Genomic DNA, 20211 nt, shown 5'->3' on the forward strand with positions numbered 1-20211 from the left:
AGAATAGAACCCTCTGCATTTCATCTGTAATACTAAAATAATGATTAGTAAGCATACTTGCCTTATTTGACACATTGAAAGCGCTGAGTTGGTACGAATTTATTTCCCTGAATTAACTAAATGGTTGTGTTCACTGCTTTATCTTGCTGTCTCCTAAAATAGCTCTCTTAGGACTGCATCGAGGAGAACTGTTTAAAAAGGTATCAAAGTCACTTTTCTGTTAACTTAAAAAAAAAGATACAAGGAGACTTAGAGGAAAGGATTAACTACTGCAGAGATGCCCTCATCATGGATCCGGGCTATAGTGTATCTATGGTTCTTCGGAATCTTTTCAGATACATGATTTATTTCAGTCTCACGGCAGCCTCTGAGGAAGTTAGGGAAGGCTGTCAGCAATACCTCAAAGTTTAAAGCATGCATACCCGTGACTCAGCAGTCCACTTCTAAGAGTCAGTGCCTGCATAAGAAGGGAAAGAAGGCACTCAAGGATGTTACAGCATTTTCCACAGTGCCATTATTGGAAATAATTCAAAATGAACACTGCATAGATGTCCACCTGTGAAAGTTTAAAGTATGACATGTGCCCATAATGCAGACCACTTTGTGCTTATGAAGAAAGAATAGAGACAGATGGATAACCCCTAGCATGTTAGAATGGAAAAGCTAAAGCCATAGAACTTTACAAGGGCAATGATTGTTTGTCCTCTGAGAGTGTGTGATGTGCTTATGTGCTTGTAATTAAAACCTGTACATTTGAAACTTACCGATGGTTAGCCCCCAGGTCAGGAAAAGAGAAGAATAGGAAGATTCCCTATTAAATGAGCTTCTGGATTTGGATTGTAACAGTGATCATGCCTTATTTTTGTAATGAAAGCATCATCTAGAGAAAATAACAGCAACAAATCTGGGGCCTAGTCCTGTCTCTGCTTCTTACTAGGTGCTGTTAGAGCAGTGCTCCTCAGAGGGGCGTTCTATGCCCCTCACCACATGTTTGGCAGTGTCTAAAGGCACCACTGGTTGTGGCACAGAGACAGTGTATCTGCTGAAATGTGCAGGTCCATGAGAGCTCCCACGCAACAAAGATTCCCTCATCTCAGAATGTCAGTAAAGCCAAGTCAAGAAGGCCCAGGTTTAGATCAGAAGATTGCAGCCATGTTTATGCTTGCAGGCATTGGACAAGTGCCAAGGAGCAGCATTCTCGTTGTGGGGTGCCTTCTGCATGGCCACAGATTTCTGTCCATGGCATGTGGGAGTTTGCATCCCAGGAGGGCAGGTTCCGGTCCTTGTGTTCTGATCTGCCTCAGTACAGAGGCTACTGTGGTCACAGCCACCCAGGATCTGTTGAATGGATACAATGAGGTAGGCACCAACTTGGGATTTCCAGGTTGTAGCAGATGCTGAAGACTTGAGAACCTTTGGGAGAAACTAAACATTACAAAAGATGCTGTCTTAATTTTTGTCTGTAGATTACAAAAATGGTAATACACATATTTAGTTGCAGACCATCATCTTGGTGACTTTTCCCAGAATTCTTACTTTCTAATGAGAAAACAATTCTTTATGAAAAAAAAATGCCAGTTGAGAACACTATCAAGCATCCATAGGAGTGACTTTTAAATCCTAACTACTTTTTTGTTTGTTGGTTTGTTTGATTATATAGAACCAAAAGTGGAGAAGATGTAAATTTTAGGAAATTTCTTAGACATGTTCTGTTCCAGAGGACTGTGACTTGATTTCCAGCACCTATAGGGTGGCTCACAGCTGTCTGTAATTCTAATTTACGGGGATGTAATGCCCTCATGTGGCCTTTCTAGGCACTGCATGCATGTGTTTCACAGCTGTGCACTCAGGCAACCATATGGAAAAATAAACAAATAAATATTTAAACTACTTAAGTAAGACCTGATAGAGGAAGAAAATTTATTTAATTTTATTTGAGCTGTACAACAGTGAAACAGCTAAACATAGGTTATCCTTTTTTTGTTTGTTTATTTAGAGGCAGGGACTTCCATTGTAACCCAGGCTGGCCTTGAACTCATGATCCTCCTGCCTCAGTCTCTCTCATTTTGGAGTTTAAGGTGTGTACCACCACATCAAGCTTATTAATGTTTAATAATGAAAAAAATAAAGCATACAAAAAATTGGTCCAGCATAGTCAGTCCTAAGTAGCCCAGGCCTGTAATATCATCCATATGAGAAACTTAGGCAGGAGGTCACAGTTTCTGGGCCTGCCTGGGCTGCAGAGTGAGTTAAGGCTCAACTGGAATAAGTCACTGAGAGCCTGTCTCAGGAAGCAAGAGGAGGGTTAAGGGTGTGGCTTGGTGGTAGATAGACACCTGGGGAGTGCAAGCTTGAGCAGGTAGTATGGATTCAGAGTTCTTGCCATGCATGATTAACTATTATATTTTTCCAATGAGATATCCCTATTTTATATGGTTTAGAAATTGTAGCATGCCTTGGAGGCACGCCAAGCATTCAATGAAGGCTTTTGGCTCTGCAGTCCTGTGTTCTTTCTTCTTCGCCATAGTAAAATTAGGGAGCAAGATGATTTCTTTGAAAATAAATGTAGTTTTACTAAATTGCATGACTTTGGCTTTTGTTTTTAGACAGCCCAGGTTGACCTTGAACTGCTATGTAGCCTGTGCTGGACTGGACGTCTGATATTCCTACCTTACCTACCCAGTGCTATGATGACATACGGGTACCACCATCCCTGGCTTTATGAAAACATTTAAATGTCATTATTCCAGTTCTTGAGACCATTGACATTCAGAGTTAGAACTAATTGTATGAAACAAAAACGTAAGTCTTTCAAGATGACAGTGATCCATGCACTTCCCCTTGTTCGCTGTTCAGCTTAGTTTCTCTTTCATTGTTCCTTTAAAAACTTCAGGAAATGCTTATGCTCTTACCCCAGTCTGTTTAACCGCTTGGTTCCCTGTTCTTCTCTGGGATATGAGCCATTAGGACGCTGATAATGTACTTACTAGCTTTAATGAGTAGAGGCTTTGGTAGCATATACCTGTAACCCCAGCACTCAGGAAATAGAGTCAGATAGAGCAAGAATTTGGTGCTACCATAGGTTATGGAGTAAGACACTGACTCAAAACAAAACAACAAAACAAAACAACCACTCACCCCCACGAGATTTGGAGAAAGCTTTGTCATCATACATCGAGCGTGCCTTGTGCCACAGACACATTCTTCCCCTGTATTTTTGCAAGGTTCTGTTGCCTTGGACTGCCTGGAAACCATCTTTGTTGAATATTGGTAGGCTTCAGCTAGGCTCTTCAGAGGTGGCTTGCTTTCATTGTGGTGTTTTTGTGTGATTGCCTGTGGAGGTCTATAGCTTTCAACTCGCTACTGTAGCAATGGTCTGTGGAATAAGAGTGAGCTGGTGCAGGCACTTACACACACACACACACACACACACACACACACAAAGTATAGCCTTCTCAATAGCCTTTTTAAGGTGGGTACTACTATTCTATACCTGTTTTCATGGGTGTAGAAACCTAGATGCAAACAGGTTAAGTAACTTGCCTTGAAGTTACATTGTAAATATTAGGAACCAGAATGTAATCTAGCCTGAACATTTTAAAATTCCAAGTATTGTTTTTGAGATGGGGTCTTGATGGCCTTAAACTCTTGACCTCAAGTGATCCTCCTGTCTCAGCCTCTTGAGCAGTAGTTCTCAATCTGTGGGTCTTGACTCCTTTGGGGATCAAATGACCCTTTCACAGGGTTGCATATAAAATATTTACATTCATAACAGTAGCAAAATTATGAGGTAGCAATGAAAATAATTTTATGGTTGGGCTCACCACAATATGAGGAATTGTATTAGAGGGTCACAATAATAGGAAAGTTGAGACTACAGGTGCATGCTACTATGCTGTTCTCAAATCTTGAACTCTTATCGACTGTGTTGCATTTCTCTTTATGTTCAAATCTGAGTAGGACAGGTCTCTAATTTTGAGATGAGTCTAGTGAACTTCAGAGACAATGAAGATAGCTCTCATGCCAGTTGTTCCATAACCAAAGATAACATTCTAAATCATTAGAGAAAAACGAGGGTTAGCATATGGCAAGAAGTGAATACCGACTCACTTATTCAGTTACATATTTATTCATTGAACAGACTGAACAGCTACTATTTGTCTCTGTGTTACTAAGTGCCAGAGAGAGAGATGAGAAGAGACCTTAATCATATACACACAAGATCCACATGGCTGCAGTAAAGATGAGGAACACGGCTCTATGTGGGAGATGCCAGTGTGAACTAGAACAGGGAAGAGGACTTAAGCGAGACCGTGTTGGCGGAGGTCTGAAGGACGAGTGACTTGGCCAGGGCAGGGGAAGGGAGGGCATGTGCCTCATAGATGGGAATGTGTCTGGCAGAGCGGATCAATCCTTCAGTACAGTTGGATCCAAGGAGAGCAATGCCAGCAGGCGCCAGAACAGACCCTTGAAAAGCTCAAGAAGGCTGTGAGGCCCATGTGTAGCATCAGTCAGTCCTTGACTTGAGAAGATGGCCCAAGTCTCTGCAGAGAAACAACCACGGTGAGCAGGTAAGGTAGAGATGGCTCTGTGACAGCTCAGGTGGCTCTTTTCTCTACCTGGATGGAGGCCTCCGACAGGCAGGGAAGCCCTCCAGCTTTCACTTCTGGCAGTGTTTGGCAGCAGTAGTCAAGTGGCATCCTCTAGTATGACGTCCTTCAGGCTTTGGGTATCAGAACTCTTGGCCTTTGGTCATGGCTACAGCTCTCAACCTAGGGGCTGGGAGATCTTTAGCTCTGCAGACTTGACAGCTCTCTGGACCTCTTCTGTCAGCCAGAGCCTGCAACTTCTCTTCTCTGGCCCCTTACAGCCTGCATTCTTAATTTCAGCTTTCTATTCTCTCGTTATTTCTGTTTCTGCCTTTCTTTTCTCTTCCCTGGCCATTCTTGATCTGTTTGGCTGCCCCAGCTTGGCCTCTGCTGAGACCATTCAGGGTGCCTACTTCCAGCGATACTGTTTGTGATGCTTGCAGAGGCTCCTCAGGAAGGCAACTTCCAGGATTCTATCTTCTGCCACCACCACACAGGACCCCAGGATGGAGCTCAAGTCATTATGTTTGGCAGCATGTGCCCTACCTTCCAGGCCATCTCACCAGCCACAGAAGTCCCTCTGCTAAAGTAACAGTGGCAGTTCTCCCCTTCTGGCCAAAGTGGGAATGGCTGCAGGGTGGTTTAGAGCCTTATGAAAACAAAAAAGTCTGGCACAAGTTGTTTTAAACAGCCCCAAGGTTGCCCCATCAGGAACCAGAGTGATCAGCTGCAGTCATCCTATAGCTTTCTTGAGGTATTGTTGACGGGGTTTCTGTCCAGCTCGATCCCATGGCCCTTCAGTCCCAAATAAAAACACACAGAGACTTATGTTAATTATAAACTGTTTGGCCCATGGTCAGGCTTCTTATTGGCTATCTCTCTCTTAATTATTAACCCATTTCTATTAAACCATGTATTGCCACGAGGCTGTGGCTTACCTCTAAGGCTCCGACATGTTACTCCTTTGGCGGCTACATGGCATCTCTCTGGCAACTCTCTCTTCCAGTATTCCTAGTCTGGTAGCCCCACCTATACTTCCTGCCTGACTCCTGGCCAATCAGTATTTATTAATCAACCAATAAGAGAAACATATCACAGCACACAGAAGGACACCCTCTTCAGCAGTGCTGAAACATCTACTCATCTGTTTATAGAGAGAATCCCACAAGATCATTCCCAAGAGCATAATCACATCTCCCCATCAGTTTTTCCCATCACAGTGAGTGGGTCCATCACCTGCCTGGTTCTGAAGTCTAAAACCTGAGCTACACTTGACACCACTTTCTCTCTTGCCACTATACATAATCCACCAGCATGCTGCTGACCTTGCCCCTAAGAATTCTCAAATACAAGTATTTCCTACTTTCTCTGCTGTTACCCACCTACCACAAGCTATCTGAATCTCCCCCCAGGACTAGAAAAAGTCTACTGATAAAAGGTAGTCTCCAGGGGCTAGAGAGATGGCTCAGCTGTTAAACACTTGTTGCTCTTGCAGAAGACCTGGGTTCGGTTCCCAGCACTCACATGGTGGGTCACTACCATCCATAACTCTAGTTCCAGAGGATCCTATGACACTTCTGACTTCCCAGGACACTAGGCACACAATATGGCACATATACATACATGCAAACAAAACACTCACAAATATAAAATACAATAAATAAATCTAAAAATATCCAAACTGGTATCTAGTTGTTATAGATGGGGGACTTCCCCATGCCCTAGGACACTGAGTGGTATTAAATGCTATTAAAACCAGTTACCACTCTTAATGATAAGGTCTTTATATGGTAAGCATCCCTTCTGCATCCATTGTCTAATTAAATAAGCACCTCTGACTTCTTTGAGCACCTACGTGCATGCAGTGCACATACCCCACCTCACTCACACACACACAATTTAAAATAAAAATAAATCTTAAAAATTAGTTGGATGGCCGGGCATTGGTGGAGCACGCCTTTAATCCCAGCACTTGGGAGGCAGAGGCAGGTGGATCTCTGTGAGTTCGAGGCCAGCCTGGCCTACAGAGTCAGTGCCAGGATAGGCTCCAAAGCGATACAGAGAAACCCTGTCTTGAAAAACCAAAAAAAAAATTAGCTGGATGGATACGGTGGTAGATGTATATTATCCCAGTACTAGGGACGCGGAGACAGGGGGATCAGGAGTTGAAGCTATACTTGGTTACATAGGGAATTCAAGGGTAGCCCAGGCTATATGATAGCCTGTTACAAACAAACTAAAGCTTAAATAACCTATAACTTGAATTTAGATCAAATCATTAATAGTGTTGATTTTCTTAAAGTGTAGGTATTTGGGGAGAGAGCAGCCAGGACACTAATTTCTTCAAGTTTGCTATGCAGGATTGCCTGAACTATCCTCTGCTGCAAAACATGCAGACCGTCTTTTTAAGGATTTATTTGAAGACTATGAGAGGTGGGTTCGTCCTGTGGAACACCTGAGTGACAAAATAAAAATCAAGTTTGGCCTTGCAATATCTCAGTTAGTGGATGTGGTAAGTATGTATGCTGTTACTCGTTCCCATTTCACACCCATTTTAAGATCAGAGTTTTCCCCAAATGTATGTCAGGCACCAGAGGTTACCAAGGTGAACAAACATAGCCCTTTGCCTCAAAGAGCTCTCCAGGGAACAATGACTAGTATGCCACAGACATAGAAATACTATGTTTATACCTTGTTGTGTAGTTTAGAAATTGTTTTATCTCATTTACTAATACTAGGTCTATCCTTAATCAGATTCAAAGATATTAAAACTTCTTTCTCTCTTTCATTCTTCCTTTCTTTTCTTCCTTCCTTCCTCTCTCTCTCTCTCTCTCTCTCTCTCTCTCTCTCTCTCTCTCTCTCTCTCTCTTTCTTTCCCCTCTCCCTCTCTCCCCCTCCCCCTCTTGCACTCTCTCATGGTTTTTTGAGACAGGGTTTCTCTGTGTAACAGTCTCGACTGACCTGGAACTTACTCTGTAGATCAGGTTGGCCTCAATTGAACTCATAGTGCTGGGATTAAAGGCGTGCACCACCACCGTCTGGCTAACATTTTATATTGAAGTCCCCCATAAGTGGATGTAAGCATGCACTGTAAGGTGTGTGTAATAGTCCAAGAGTAGAATCATAGATTCTGAGCATCAGGATTATCTCAAGGTGAGACTCTAAACATATCGTGGGCTGGAGAAACGACTCAGGGGTTAAGAACTCTTGCAGAGGACCCATGTTGACTTCTCCGCATCCACATGACATTTATTCACAACCATTGATAACTGCAGTTTCTGAGGATCTGATGCCCTCTTCTGACCACCACAGGCACGAAGCACACACATGATGCATATACATGCATGCAGGCAAAACGACACTTATACACATAAATAAAAATTCTTTTTCAGAGTTTTCTGCATGTCATTCATCAGGAGAATGTCTTCCTTTCTTTTTTGTTGTTTTATTTCCAAGACAGGGTTTCTCCATGTAGTTCTGGTGTCCTGGAACTCACTCTGTAGACCAGGCTGGCCTCAAACTCACAGAGAATCTGCCTGTCTGTGTCTCTCAAGGACTGGGATTAAAGGTGTATGTACCACGTCTCTTCCCCCTTCCCCCCCAGGAAAATTTCTTGATTCTTGGTGTTTAACTTAAGAAAGTCACACTTTTTTTTCTTGGTTTTATGAGACAGGGTTTCTCTGTATTGTTTTGGAGGCTGTCGCTCCAGCCTGGCCTCGAACTCACAGAGATCCGCCTGCCTCTGCCTCCCGAGTGCTGGGATTAAAGGTATGCGCCACCACCGCCCAGCAAGAAAGTCACACTTTTAAAACTAATTTCTTCTTGTTCTGATCATGCCAATAATTATTTTTAGGATAGTGATCAAATATTTATATATATTAAAAATAACATGCGTTTTTAATGATTACAGAAGCAATACATGATTTTGTAGAGAATTTTTAAAGTATAAAAAGTACAGATAAAACAAAAAGTGAGCCGGGCGTTGGTGGCACATGCCTTTAACCCCAGCACTCGGGAGGCAGAGGCAGGCGGATCTCTGTGAGTTCGAGGCCAGCCTGGTCTACAGAGCTAGTTCCAGGACAGCCTCCAAAACAATACAGAGAAACCCTGTCTCGAAAAACCAAAAAAAACAAAAAACCAAAAACAAAAAAAACAAAAAGTGATTCTAATCCTACCATCCACAGATGACTAATGTTAACAATTGTTTGCTGGGGAGAGGCGTGCACACCTATAATCTTAGCACTTGGGAAGAGAAGCAGAAGAATCAGGAATTCTGGGTTGTCTCCTGCTAAAGAGAGATTCTGAGGCCAGCCTGGGCTACTGAGACCCTGTATAAAAACAAAAACCCCAATTTGTTGTGTTTCTTGCCATTTTTTCTTTGTGCCTGTTTTGCAAACTTGGAATGTGTGGGCCTTTTTTATTTTGTATTTTTGGATTTATTTTATTCTGTGTGTATGAGTGCTTTGCCTGCATTTATGTCTGTGTACCGTGTGCATGGCTGGTACCTAAGGAAGTGGTAAGCCTCCATGTTGGTGCTGGGAACTGAACCTGGGTCCTTTGCAAGAACAAGTGCTCTAACCATTGAGCCAACTCTCCAACCCCTGGAATGTGTTTTTGATAAAATTTTGCTGACTGATTTTTCCCTCCAGGTACATTAAAAATACTCATAAAATGCATTCATATTTCTTTGGTAGAAAATTGTCAGGTTTTCTTCTAATTCCTCCCTCCTTTAAGGAAGGCAGTCCGAGTACGCAGCATACACCTTCACTCCTGTTAGGGCGAAGTGAATAATGTTGTACTCATATCTTAGATGCTCTTAAATTGAGGAAATGTAGTACTTGAAACAGACCATGCTTTAGGGTAGTTTACCCAAGTTACAGAATGTTTACAGGAATGATATGAGATTTATCATGTTTACTGGAGAATCAGATTAGTCAGCAGAGTGTTCCTTCTACATAGAGAGGAGCATTTGTATTGAAATGTACATTTTTTTAAAGCTTAAGGACCATATTATTAGAGAGAGAGAAGACGGGGCGGCAGGCTGCAATCTCAGCAGATACAGCGAGGGAGGAGATGAGACTGAAGCCACTCCTTTTGAGTTAGGGTCGGCAGACTGCATGCAGCCAGAGAAAGTGGGCGGGGCCTTCGGAGCCGCTGAGGCAGCTGGAGTGTGAGGGAAAGCACGCCTGGGGTTTTGACTGATATTCAAAGAAGAAATAGAAAGCAGCGGGAAGGAAGTTTCCCTTTTATTGTTTGAACTTGGGCTTAGCAGAGGCAGCCAATCAGCAACTGCCACAGTGGAAAACTCTTAAAGAGTTACTGCTGTGTAACAGGAAGAACCAACCTTCCTTTTTTTTTTTTTTTTTTGATAGGATGAGAAAAACCAGCTAATGACAACAAACGTCTGGTTGAAACAGGTGTGTATACTGTTCAAACAGGCACTCAGCTATGAGCTGGCGCCACTCTTAAGGAACGTGAGTATGGACTCTGAGGACTGTCAGGCTGCACAGATGAGAATGGGTGGAGTTACTGTGTTCATTATACATGCAAGTTGTCTATGTCTACATTTGTTTTGAAGCTTATACGAGTATGTATATATAGGTCTGTATTTGTTTTGAACCAGGGTTCTGTTATGTAACCAGGGCCGACCTTAACTTCTTCAATCTCCCATCTTCATCCTCCCAGGCTCTGGAATCATAGATGAATGCTGCTATGTCTGGCTGTAGTTGGTAGGGGTTTGTGTGTGTGTGTGTGTGTGTGTGTGTGTGTGTGTGTGTGTGTGTGTGTGTGTGTGTATGGTGGGGGGGTCTGATATGTGCTAAGCACTGGGGAAACTGCAATGAATAGAACAGGCAAAACTCATTCTCCAGGAACTTCGTTCTAATGGGAAGAGAATGAGCGGTTATGTTTCACATCACAGATGGTCTGAGAGAGAACCACTTGGGAAAGAGGATGGGGAGAGTGTTGGGGTTTGAATTTGTAAGCAAAAAGAACCAAACAAACAAACCACAGAAATGCGACTGAAAAGGCAAAGTTCACACAAAGTCTCAGGGGAAATGAGGCAAGCCTTATGGACACCTAAGGGCCAAGTGTGCTCTGGGTAGAGGGCCAGCAGGTAAAAGGTCCAGAGACTGGACTGCATCCAGTAAGGAAGCCAATGTGGGTAAAGGTGTGTGAGCCATGGGGGTGGATATGGAGATGGGGTCAAAGGAGCAATGAGAAGCCAGTAGAGTAGTAGCTTATAGGACCCAGCAAGGATTTGTACTTTTACTTTTTATTCTTTAGTTTTTTAAAAAAACATTTATTTGTTTTTGTGTATGAGTATTTGGTCTGCATGCATATAAATACACACATACAGGAAGGGCCCAAGGGGGCCAGAAGAGGGCATTGCATCCCCAGGAACTGGTGTTACAGAGGGTTGTAAGCTGCCATGGGCATGCTGGGAACTGAACCCTGGTCTACAAAAGCTTTAAGTGCTCTAAACCACTGAGTCGTCTGTCTAGGCCCAGGATTTTGGCTTTTAATATGAGTGCAAAAGGAATGCAACTACTTATTGTTATAATTATTAACATGCTAACTGTACACATTATTGGGATTCACTGTGATAGTTCCATCCATACATACACCATACATTAACCATGTCTGTCCATCCTTACGTTATCACCCTCCTCCTCCGGTGTCCCTCCCATTCCCTAATGATCCCTTTGTGATGAATTATTTTAATGTATAGAGGGCCTTTTAATTCTGGACCACCAGCTGCTGTTGAGTATTTTCCATTGTTTACTCTTTCTGTCTTTGATTATTTATACCCGCCTAGTAGAGAACCATGAATACATCAGCGTGGGTCCTTGCCTGTGCCTCATCAGGATCCAGCTGGAGTCACTGTTCAGAGGGGCCGGATATTGTTAGTTGAGAAGGTTTTCTGAATTAGGGCAGAAATGATTCATGTCTAAACGTTCTGGGTATGGGAAAAGTATACTTTTAACTTACTGTTTATTGATTGAAATGAAGGTGAATTTCTCATTTTAAAGGAATGGATAGATGTAAAATTAAGATGGAACCCTGATGACTATGGTGGAATAAAAATGATACGTGTCCCTTCAGACTCGCTATGGATCCCAGACATCGTTTTGTTTGATAAGTAAGTTATATTCTGGATATTACTTTCAAAGTTTCCAAAAGAAAACTTGTATTGATACTAGGCACTAGTAATTTTTCCTCTCATCTGCAAATTGTTTAGCTAGGAAATCAAATGACTTGAATTTGTGCTTGTTTGTGTCATGGGTGTGGTGCTATGGATCCTTTGTCTTTCTTGTTTTTTTTTTAATCACAAAAGTGTTATCTGATTTCTGAAATAAGGACAAGGACTTGGCAAACAGAAAGGACTAAGGAATAGTGGGGAGAAAGGTCACGCTCTTCATTCACTTACACAGGAAACTTCTATGGGCTTGGCAGTGTGTTCATCGCAGCCTATGTGCAGACGTGCCTCCCATCTCACGTGAACCCAAGCTAGTTACACTTTGCTAGGATTACAGAGCTCTCTTGTGGCAGAGTAAGGTTTCACCCCAAGGTACTGTGACATCCCCATTTACCTCCTTATTCAAGTCAGACTCCCATGTTTGGGGGGACTTGTTTTTTAGTTAAGGTTACAGGATACACTGTCATGACAGCACAATATTGCCATTTTTCCATGGTGAGGAGTTTAGGGTTAATTTCTAACACGTGTATGGACAGCCTATCTCAGAGTATTTTGAGAGTAATTGTCAATACCAGCTGCATTCTCCCCACCTAGGGCTATCTCAGAGTAAATGTGAAACTTTGCATAATGCCTGGCACCCTCTCTCTTATTTGCACAATGGCTTTTAAGCAAATGCTATGCAAAAAAATGATCTTTTGAAACCTTTCACTTCCATGTTCCTCGATATGAAAGCTTGTAAGGTAACACGAGGCAGCTCCTTGCCCATCACCTTCCGCTCAGTAACTGAAAGTACTCTGTCCTATTTGCAAAACGGCTTTGGCATAAGGACAGAGCAAATGCTGTGCAAAAATGATCTTTCGGAACCTTTTACTTCCGTGTTCCTCAATATGGAAGGATAAAGAAAGCTTGTAAAGTAGCACGGGGCAGGTCCCTGAGCATTGACTGCTCTCTCTAATTGAAAACATTTTTTATACTAACCATAGATAGATTATGCAGTACCGTACAAAAGAGCACATGCGTGTGAACATACAGAGCAGGACTGCTGTGAGGGAATCCGGAGCTAGGGCTTCTGCCTGCAGCTGTGCCTCTGTAGCCCAGGAGGGTCCAGGTGTCCTTGCCTGGTTCAACGTCTCCTCTTAGGGTAGGAAGCGTCTATTGTTTTGGTGGAAGAAGAAGTCTGGGGGTATAGATCCAGGCTCTGCCTCTCTGCATGCACGGTATAGAAACAGCCTGATTCTATTTGTATGCCAAGTGAGGGCTTTTCAACTATAAAATCTCAACTTTTGAGAAACATGGATTTGGCTATGTCACAATACAAAGGCGAGAGTAGGTTCAGCTCCAGAAGAATCATACTCATCAGGAAGATGTCTAGAAAGCATGTCCCCGTGGGTTGAGCAGACATTTGGGCAGATAGTAATTTCAAACTTATTTCATGCTATTACCTGCAGGTTCCTTTATATTAGGCTTATAAACGTGTGCTTGGGCTGTTTAATTTTAACGCCATTATTGTGTGTTTCTTTTAGTGCAGATGGACGTTTTGAAGGGGCCAGTACGAAAACAATTGTCAGGTACAACGGCACTGTCGCTTGGGCACAACCAGCAAACTACAAAAGTTCTTGTACTATAGATGTCACATTTTTCCCATTTGATCTCCAAAATTGTTCCATGAAATTTGGCTCTTGGACATACGATGGATCCCAGGTTGATATAATCCTAGAGGACCAAGATGTAGACAGAACAGACTTTTTTGACAATGGAGAGTGGGAAATCATGAGTGCGGTGGGGAGCAAAGGCAACAGAACTGACAGCTGCTGCTGGTACCCATACGTCACGTACTCCTTTGTGATTAAGCGGCTGCCTCTCTTTTATACCTTATTTCTTATCATACCCTGCATCGGGCTCTCGTTTCTCACTGTGGTTGTCTTCTATCTCCCTTCAAATGAAGGTGAAAAGATCAGCCTGTGCACCTCAGTACTCGTCTCTCTGACTGTCTTCCTTCTGGTTATTGAAGAGATCATACCCTCGTCCTCCAAAGTCATACCTCTGATTGGAGAGTACTTGGTGTTTACCATGATTTTCGTGACACTATCCATTATGGTGACTGTCTTTGCCATCAACATCCACCACCGCTCTTCCTCAACACACAATGCTATGGCCCCTTGGGTTCGTAAGATATTTCTCCACAAGCTTCCCAAACTGCTTTGCATGCGAAGCCATGTAGATAGGTACTCCACTCAGAGAGAAGAAACTGAGGGCGGTGGCAGACCTAGGTCTAGGAACACTTTGGAAGCTGCGCTCGATTGTATCCGCTACATCACGAGGCATGTCATGAAGGAGAATGATGTCCGTGAGGTCCGTGGCGAGTATTGAATTTGTTTCCATTAAAACCCCTGCAAAATGGGGCGTCTACACAAATCTGACCTTTGCATTTCTCCAGATCATCCTGAATGTCTCTGAAGAAAATTTAGCAGTATGCATTTGAAGAGATAACCATAATATTGCCATAGTTTTTGGCTCCAGAATGATTTACTGATTTAGATTTATCTTTAGTAACTTTGTTTCTGAATTTTGGCATTGTAATTTATCAAAAGTTAATTTTTTTGAAGAGTAAGCCTAAGGTAGGCTTTATAAGTACAACCAAAATACTTTTCTAGAAAAACATCTTTTGTGGCTCAGTTACAAAAGAATATTAGCAAAACTGAAAGGAACAAGGTGCATACCTATATATAATCCTGCCATTCAGGGAATGAGGCAGGAGGATTGAGAAAGTATCTCTTGGACCACTTGGCAAGTTCAAGGTCAGCCTGGATTATATAGGGAGACTATGCCTCATAAAAGCAAAATGAAATAAAACATAAAAATAAAGAAAAGGAGTTAGGTGTTCTGTTTATATGTGTTATGTTTATACTTCAAGGTTTTCATGTGAAGCAGTAATAGTACCTAATGTGCTTAAAACAAAATTTGTTTAAAGCCTTGCAGAAAAATAAATTTGGTTGGCTTGTAAAGGTTAATTAATCTTTGAAAAGCAAATATTGGACTGTGTTTTATCAATTTATAGTGCTGAACTGTTTTTTCAAAATTCAAATTTTCAATTGTCAGTATTTTTCCTTATTTCTATTGTATAATAGTTTTAAAGTTATGACTATTAATATTTTATAACTGAATTTACATTTAGTGGTCTCATTATGATTATGTACATTCTAATTTACCTTTTATTAATCATTTTTCAGATTTATTTTATCTTATGTGTATGAATGTTTTGCCTGCCTATATGTATGTGCATCACATGTGTCCCTGGGGCCTGAGGAAGTCTGAAGAGGGCTTCAGAGCCCCTAGAACTGGAGTTATGGATGGTGGAGAGCTGTTGTATGGGTGCTGGGAACTGAACCCTGGTCTGTAAGTGTTCCTAAGTGCTGAGCCATCTCTAACTACCAGATTCTAATTTCTAAATTTTTTAAATGGAGCATTTCCTGTCAGGTGTGAGTAGTAGATGACATTAATCTGATAAAATAACTTTTTTGGGGGGGGTTTCAAGACAGGGTTTTTCTGTGTAGCTTTGGAGCCTATCCTGGCACTTGCTCTGTAGCCCAGGTTGGCCTCGGATTGGCAGAGATCCACCTGCTTCTGCCTCCTGAGTGCTGGGATTAAAGGCTTGTACCACCAACGCCCAGCTAAAATAGCTGTTTTCTTTTTTTAACTAGAGTCTGAACTCAGGATTCTCTCTCTCTCTCTCTGAATAACTTCTCCCTGAGCTTCCCCTGCCCTAACAGCCTTTGTTCCCTCCCTCCCTCCCTCCCTCTCTTCCTCCCTCCCTCTCTTCCTCCCTCCCTCGTTTTCTCTCTTCTTTCCTTCTTTCTTCCCCTCCTCTCCTCCTCCCCTCCCCCTCCCCTCCTCCTTTCTTCTTTCCTGTTGAGACAGGGTTTCACTATATAACCTGGCTACCCTGAGACTTGATATGTAGACCAGGATGGCTTCAAACTCACAGAAATCCACCTTTTGGGATTAAAGATGTGTGCCACCACGATGACCGCCTCCCCCACCCCCACCCACACCCTTTTTTAAGACAGGGTTTTACTGTGTATCTCAGGTTAGCCTTGAACCACCAATCCTTTTACTTCTGCCTGCTGAATGCTGGGATTACAGCGAACACCACGATGCCCAGGTTACAATTTTGAATCAACTTTTTGTTATTGTTTTGAGATATGATCCTACTCTGTTGTTCAGGCCTTGAACTTCATATCCTCCTGCTTCAATCTTCAAGTAGCTGGTACTACATGCATGTGCTACAGGACCCTAGTTTACTTCTAACAAACTAATGCTTGCTGATTGTAGTGTGTGGTGGTAGTATAATTAAATTATCATTATAAGGTTTAAGCTATTAGTGGAATATTAAAAGGTAAGAATATTTGTTAGCTAATGAGTCAGACTGGAATTGAATTTAATAAATTATACTAGTCTATCTTAGAGACCTGGTCACAGGATCACTTACACTTTGGAGATAGCAAATGATTATCTTCTAATTCATTTTTATCTTAAAGTACGTCTACAGCTTTGATATTTGTATTTAATTTTTTTTAACAGGTTGTCGAAGATTGGAAATTTATAGCGCAAGTTCTTGATCGGATGTTCCTGTGGACTTTTCTTCTGGTTTCAGTCATTGGGACGCTAGGGCTTTTTGTTCCTGTTATTTATAAATGGGCCAATATAGTAGTCCCGGTTCACATAGGAAACACAGTTAAGTGAAACCAAGCAATTACTATGAATTTAGCTAGCAACTGTGTGTCTCATAGGACATGTATACAGTTAAGAAAATGTGAAATTATGTGCAATTTGATATAGGCTGTAACAGATTAGTAATTTCTAACTTGGCTTAATGTTGTCTGCCAGAACTGAAGAGATAACTGCAATGCAACAGAACGTTGTCCAGCTGCACTGGTGAGAGCCCACTAACCTTGGAATCAGTGGCGAAGTTCATCTTGGAGTGCTGGGAAACGCAGTTACGTTTGAAGACCATTTAAAACTTTCCCCAAATACTAAAAGCATATATTTGTGTGGTTTTGAATTTTCAGGTGCCCAGGCTGGCTCCAAACTCCTGGACTCAGGTGACCCTTCTGCCTCAGTGTCCTGAGTAGCTGGGACTACCGGTGTATTCCAACATGACACATATATATATTTAATGCTCTCTGTCCTGTAATTATGGATGTGCAATAATCATACTTCTATATGAAGTAAGCCAAATTATTTGGTTTAATAATTACTTAATGTCATAGTTAACGTTCTATTGCTGTGAAGAGACACTGTGACCACAGCAACTTTGTTCTAAGATTTATTTATTTATTTATTTGATGTATGAGTGCTTTTTGGCATGTACCAATTTATGCCAGAAGAGGGCATCAGATCCCACTATAGATGGTTGTGTGAGCTACCATGTGGTTGCTGGGAATTGAACTCAGAGCCTCTGGCAGAGTAGCCAGTACTCTTAACTGATGAGCCATCTCTCTAGCCTGGACAGCAACTCTTTATAAAGGAAAACATCGAGTTGGGGCTGGCTTACAGCTCAGAGGTTTACTCCATTATTGTCATGGCCGGAAGCATGGCAGCATGCAGGCAGACATGGTGCTGGAGAAGGAGCTCAGAGTTCTACATCTGGATCGGCTGGCATAAGAGTGAGCTACTGGGCCTAGCTGAGCTTCTGAAACCTCAGAGCCCACGTCCAGTGACACACTTCCTCCAACAGGGCCACACCTCCCAATAGTGCCACTCTCTAGTGATCAAACATTTGAATCTATAAGTCTATGGGAGCCGTTGCTAATCAAACCACCATACATAATATGATGTTATTCCTTTTTCGTTTTGTTTTGTTTTTCAAGACAGGGTTTTTCGGTGTAAGAACTCTAGCTATCCTGGAACTTGCTTTGTCGACCAGGCTAACCTTGAACTCACAGAGGATCTGCCTGCCTCTGCCTCCCTCCCAAGTTCTGGTATTAAAGGCGGGTGCCACCACTGCCTGGCTCTTTAACAAGTTTCTTTGTTTCTTTGTTTTTAATAAGCAAAAAATGGTGACCAGAAACTCCTTAACCCCATTGTATTCTTTAGATGCTTATATGGAATGGCTTTAGTGTTAACTAATTTTACAGCTATCCTCCATTTTAAACATACAACATGTAACCCCTCAGATACACAGTGGCATATCCTTCGTAATGACTTCAGTCCCCTCATCCACATTCTCTCTGGTTAAAAGAGCTATTTAGGTGCATTATTTATCTCTGACCTCAGAATAAGGCACTGCAGTTACATAGGTCCCATCTCAAAATGGGATGATGGCATGTCTCTGTTTTGATAATTTGTGGAAGAACCATCTTCCAAACTTAAAGGTGTATTCTGAGCTGGACATGGTGTCTCATACCTGTCATCTGTACTTTCAGGAGGCAGAGGCAGGGGAATTGCTGTGAATTCTAGGTCTCAAAGGCTAGCCAAACAAAAATTGCTCTTCTGAGTTGAGGTGAGCACATTGTTATATCTTATAATGGTTCAATTATCTTTCACCCCAACAATTATAATCATAAAATCTTAGAGCTAAAATGCTTTAGATATAATCTCATTTTAGCCTATTACCAGGTATGACATCGTCAGTACAATATACTGTATCATGGTTAAACTTCATCCAAAGTGGCCCAGCTCACCTAGAACCCAAATCCTTGTATTTGATTTAGAACTCTTAGCTGTTGAGTTAGCAAAATCCTCGTTTATTGATAATATATGAACTGCTTAAATTCAAGTAAGCGCTCTCTAGAGGGCAGGATGGACCCTGTTGAGTTTGCATTTTCTAATAGGAGAGTTAGTGAAAGCCTGTACTCTAGTTTAGATAGATGTCCCCAGGCTCATCTGTTGAAAGTTTGGTTGTGGTGTTTTGGGGAGGCAGTGAGATCTTCAGGAGTAGGCTTAGCAGAAAAATGTTAGGGTCCTAGGGTGGATCCTTGAGAGGGGTATGGGGGCCCTAGCCCTTCCTTTTGCTTCTCAGCCACTGCGAGGTAGACAGCATTGCTCCACCTCGTGTTCCCAGCATTAGACACTGTTGTGACAGACCTCAAAGCAGTGGCTACCCAATCACGGCCTCTGAAGCCATGAGCTACAGCAAAGTTTTCTCTTGGTTATCTCAAGAATTTACTGTAGAATAGACAGCTTAGGATATTAGTCCCCTACAGTGGAATCTGTTGTGTGACCTTTCCTGGGAAGTCTATTTCTAATCACCTGGGACTAGAACAAAGAAACAATTCTACCTGAATCCAGCTTGGAGAGCCAATGAATTTACTGTTTTCTACTTATAGGAACATGGGGATAGGCTTCTTACAGGGCCATAGATGGCTTGGGAAGCTGCATCATGGGAAGCCCACCCTAGCCTGGGTAACAGCTAATAAAAGCTGCATCACTGGGGTTCCCTGTACAGCTTGCAGGTAACAACAGTGGGAAGTTTCCTCTTCCCAGGCAATTGTTTGCTGTTTTTATAAACTTGGGAATGAACCTTGGAGTATGCTAAGTCTTTTGTGAGTTTCATAAATCTGGTGAGCATCCATCTCCCCTCGGAGGGAATGTTTCAATTTGATCGAGAAAGCCACTCAACAGGGTAGTTACTGTGACAACTGATGGTGTAGCTCTGAAGTCTTTGAAATTGATTTGGAGAAGGATTCTGGAAAAGTCTGAAGAAACAGGTTAGAGAAAACTTAGGATGTGTAAATATGGATTAACAGGTGCTTCTGTGAGGACTCAAGGCCAGACATCCCAGGCTATTACCAGTGCTCTGGGTACCCTCTAGAACTTGAGGGCAAGACCCCATTTCTGAAGTACCCATACTTGAGTCATAGATCATGCAAAAATCAGGCTGGTGCCCACTTGGGAGTGTCATCCCTACTGTCTAGATTCCATAGTGCTGGAAAGTGCTAGGCAGGCCACCAGGGGAGAAAAGAAGTTGTTGGTCTTAGCTGGCTGTGAGCCTAATGAGCTACAATAATGAGTGCAAGACACATCCTGTGGCCCAATTGTATGCAAACATCATGGCAGTATCCAACCCCTTTTGATTGAATTTAAATCCTGCTCCGCAAGATAAAACCCATACCTGCCATTACCGGCAGACCAAGACTATGGTAGACAGGTCATAGGCAGGTCATTGGCTCTAGCAGAGAACCTATTACTATTACTCTGCTAAATGGACATAATAGTAAACTGACACCTAACAACTCATCATTACACCCATAGATTAATGTGTCTCTTAGCTCTCATTAGGGAAGCTTCTATGTGCAGTAGGTGTTGATTAACATTTGACCATGGTATAGAGAATGAGAGACTGTAGACTGCCCAGGCCTAAGTGGGCCCAAGGCTTGGTGATCACTTCAGAAGAGGGGTGGAAAAAGCGAAAGATCCAGAGAA

The 20211-nt window shown here is 42.3% G+C and overlaps 1 protein-coding gene across 2 annotated transcripts in view; it reads left to right on the top strand.

The window, feature by feature from the left end:
* Chrna5 (cholinergic receptor nicotinic alpha 5 subunit) overlaps positions 1–16969 on the top strand; it is a 34055-nt gene extending 17086 nt beyond the window's left edge. Inside the window, exons 2-7 of one of the 2 annotated variants that reach the window (XM_040730042.1) lie at positions 6950–7101; positions 9962–10006; positions 11621–11730; positions 13311–14139; positions 16369–16521; positions 16675–16969. In XM_040730042.1, coding sequence (XP_040585976.1) covers positions 6950–7101; positions 9962–10006; positions 11621–11730; positions 13311–14139; positions 16369–16521; positions 16675–16680 — 1295 coding nt within the window. In that variant the 3' untranslated portion in view covers positions 16681–16969. Of the gene's footprint in view, positions 1–6949; positions 7102–9961; positions 10007–11620; positions 11731–13310; positions 14140–16368 lie in introns of both variants that reach the window. The other variant, XM_040730041.1, reaches the window with a different exon arrangement.
* Positions 16970–20211: the final 3242 nt, after the last annotated feature.

This window comes from Mesocricetus auratus, unplaced genomic scaffold (genome assembly GCF_017639785.1).
Source record: "Mesocricetus auratus isolate SY011 unplaced genomic scaffold, BCM_Maur_2.0 Super-Scaffold_100022, whole genome shotgun sequence".
NCBI classification, from domain to species: Eukaryota; Metazoa; Chordata; class Mammalia; order Rodentia; family Cricetidae; genus Mesocricetus; species Mesocricetus auratus.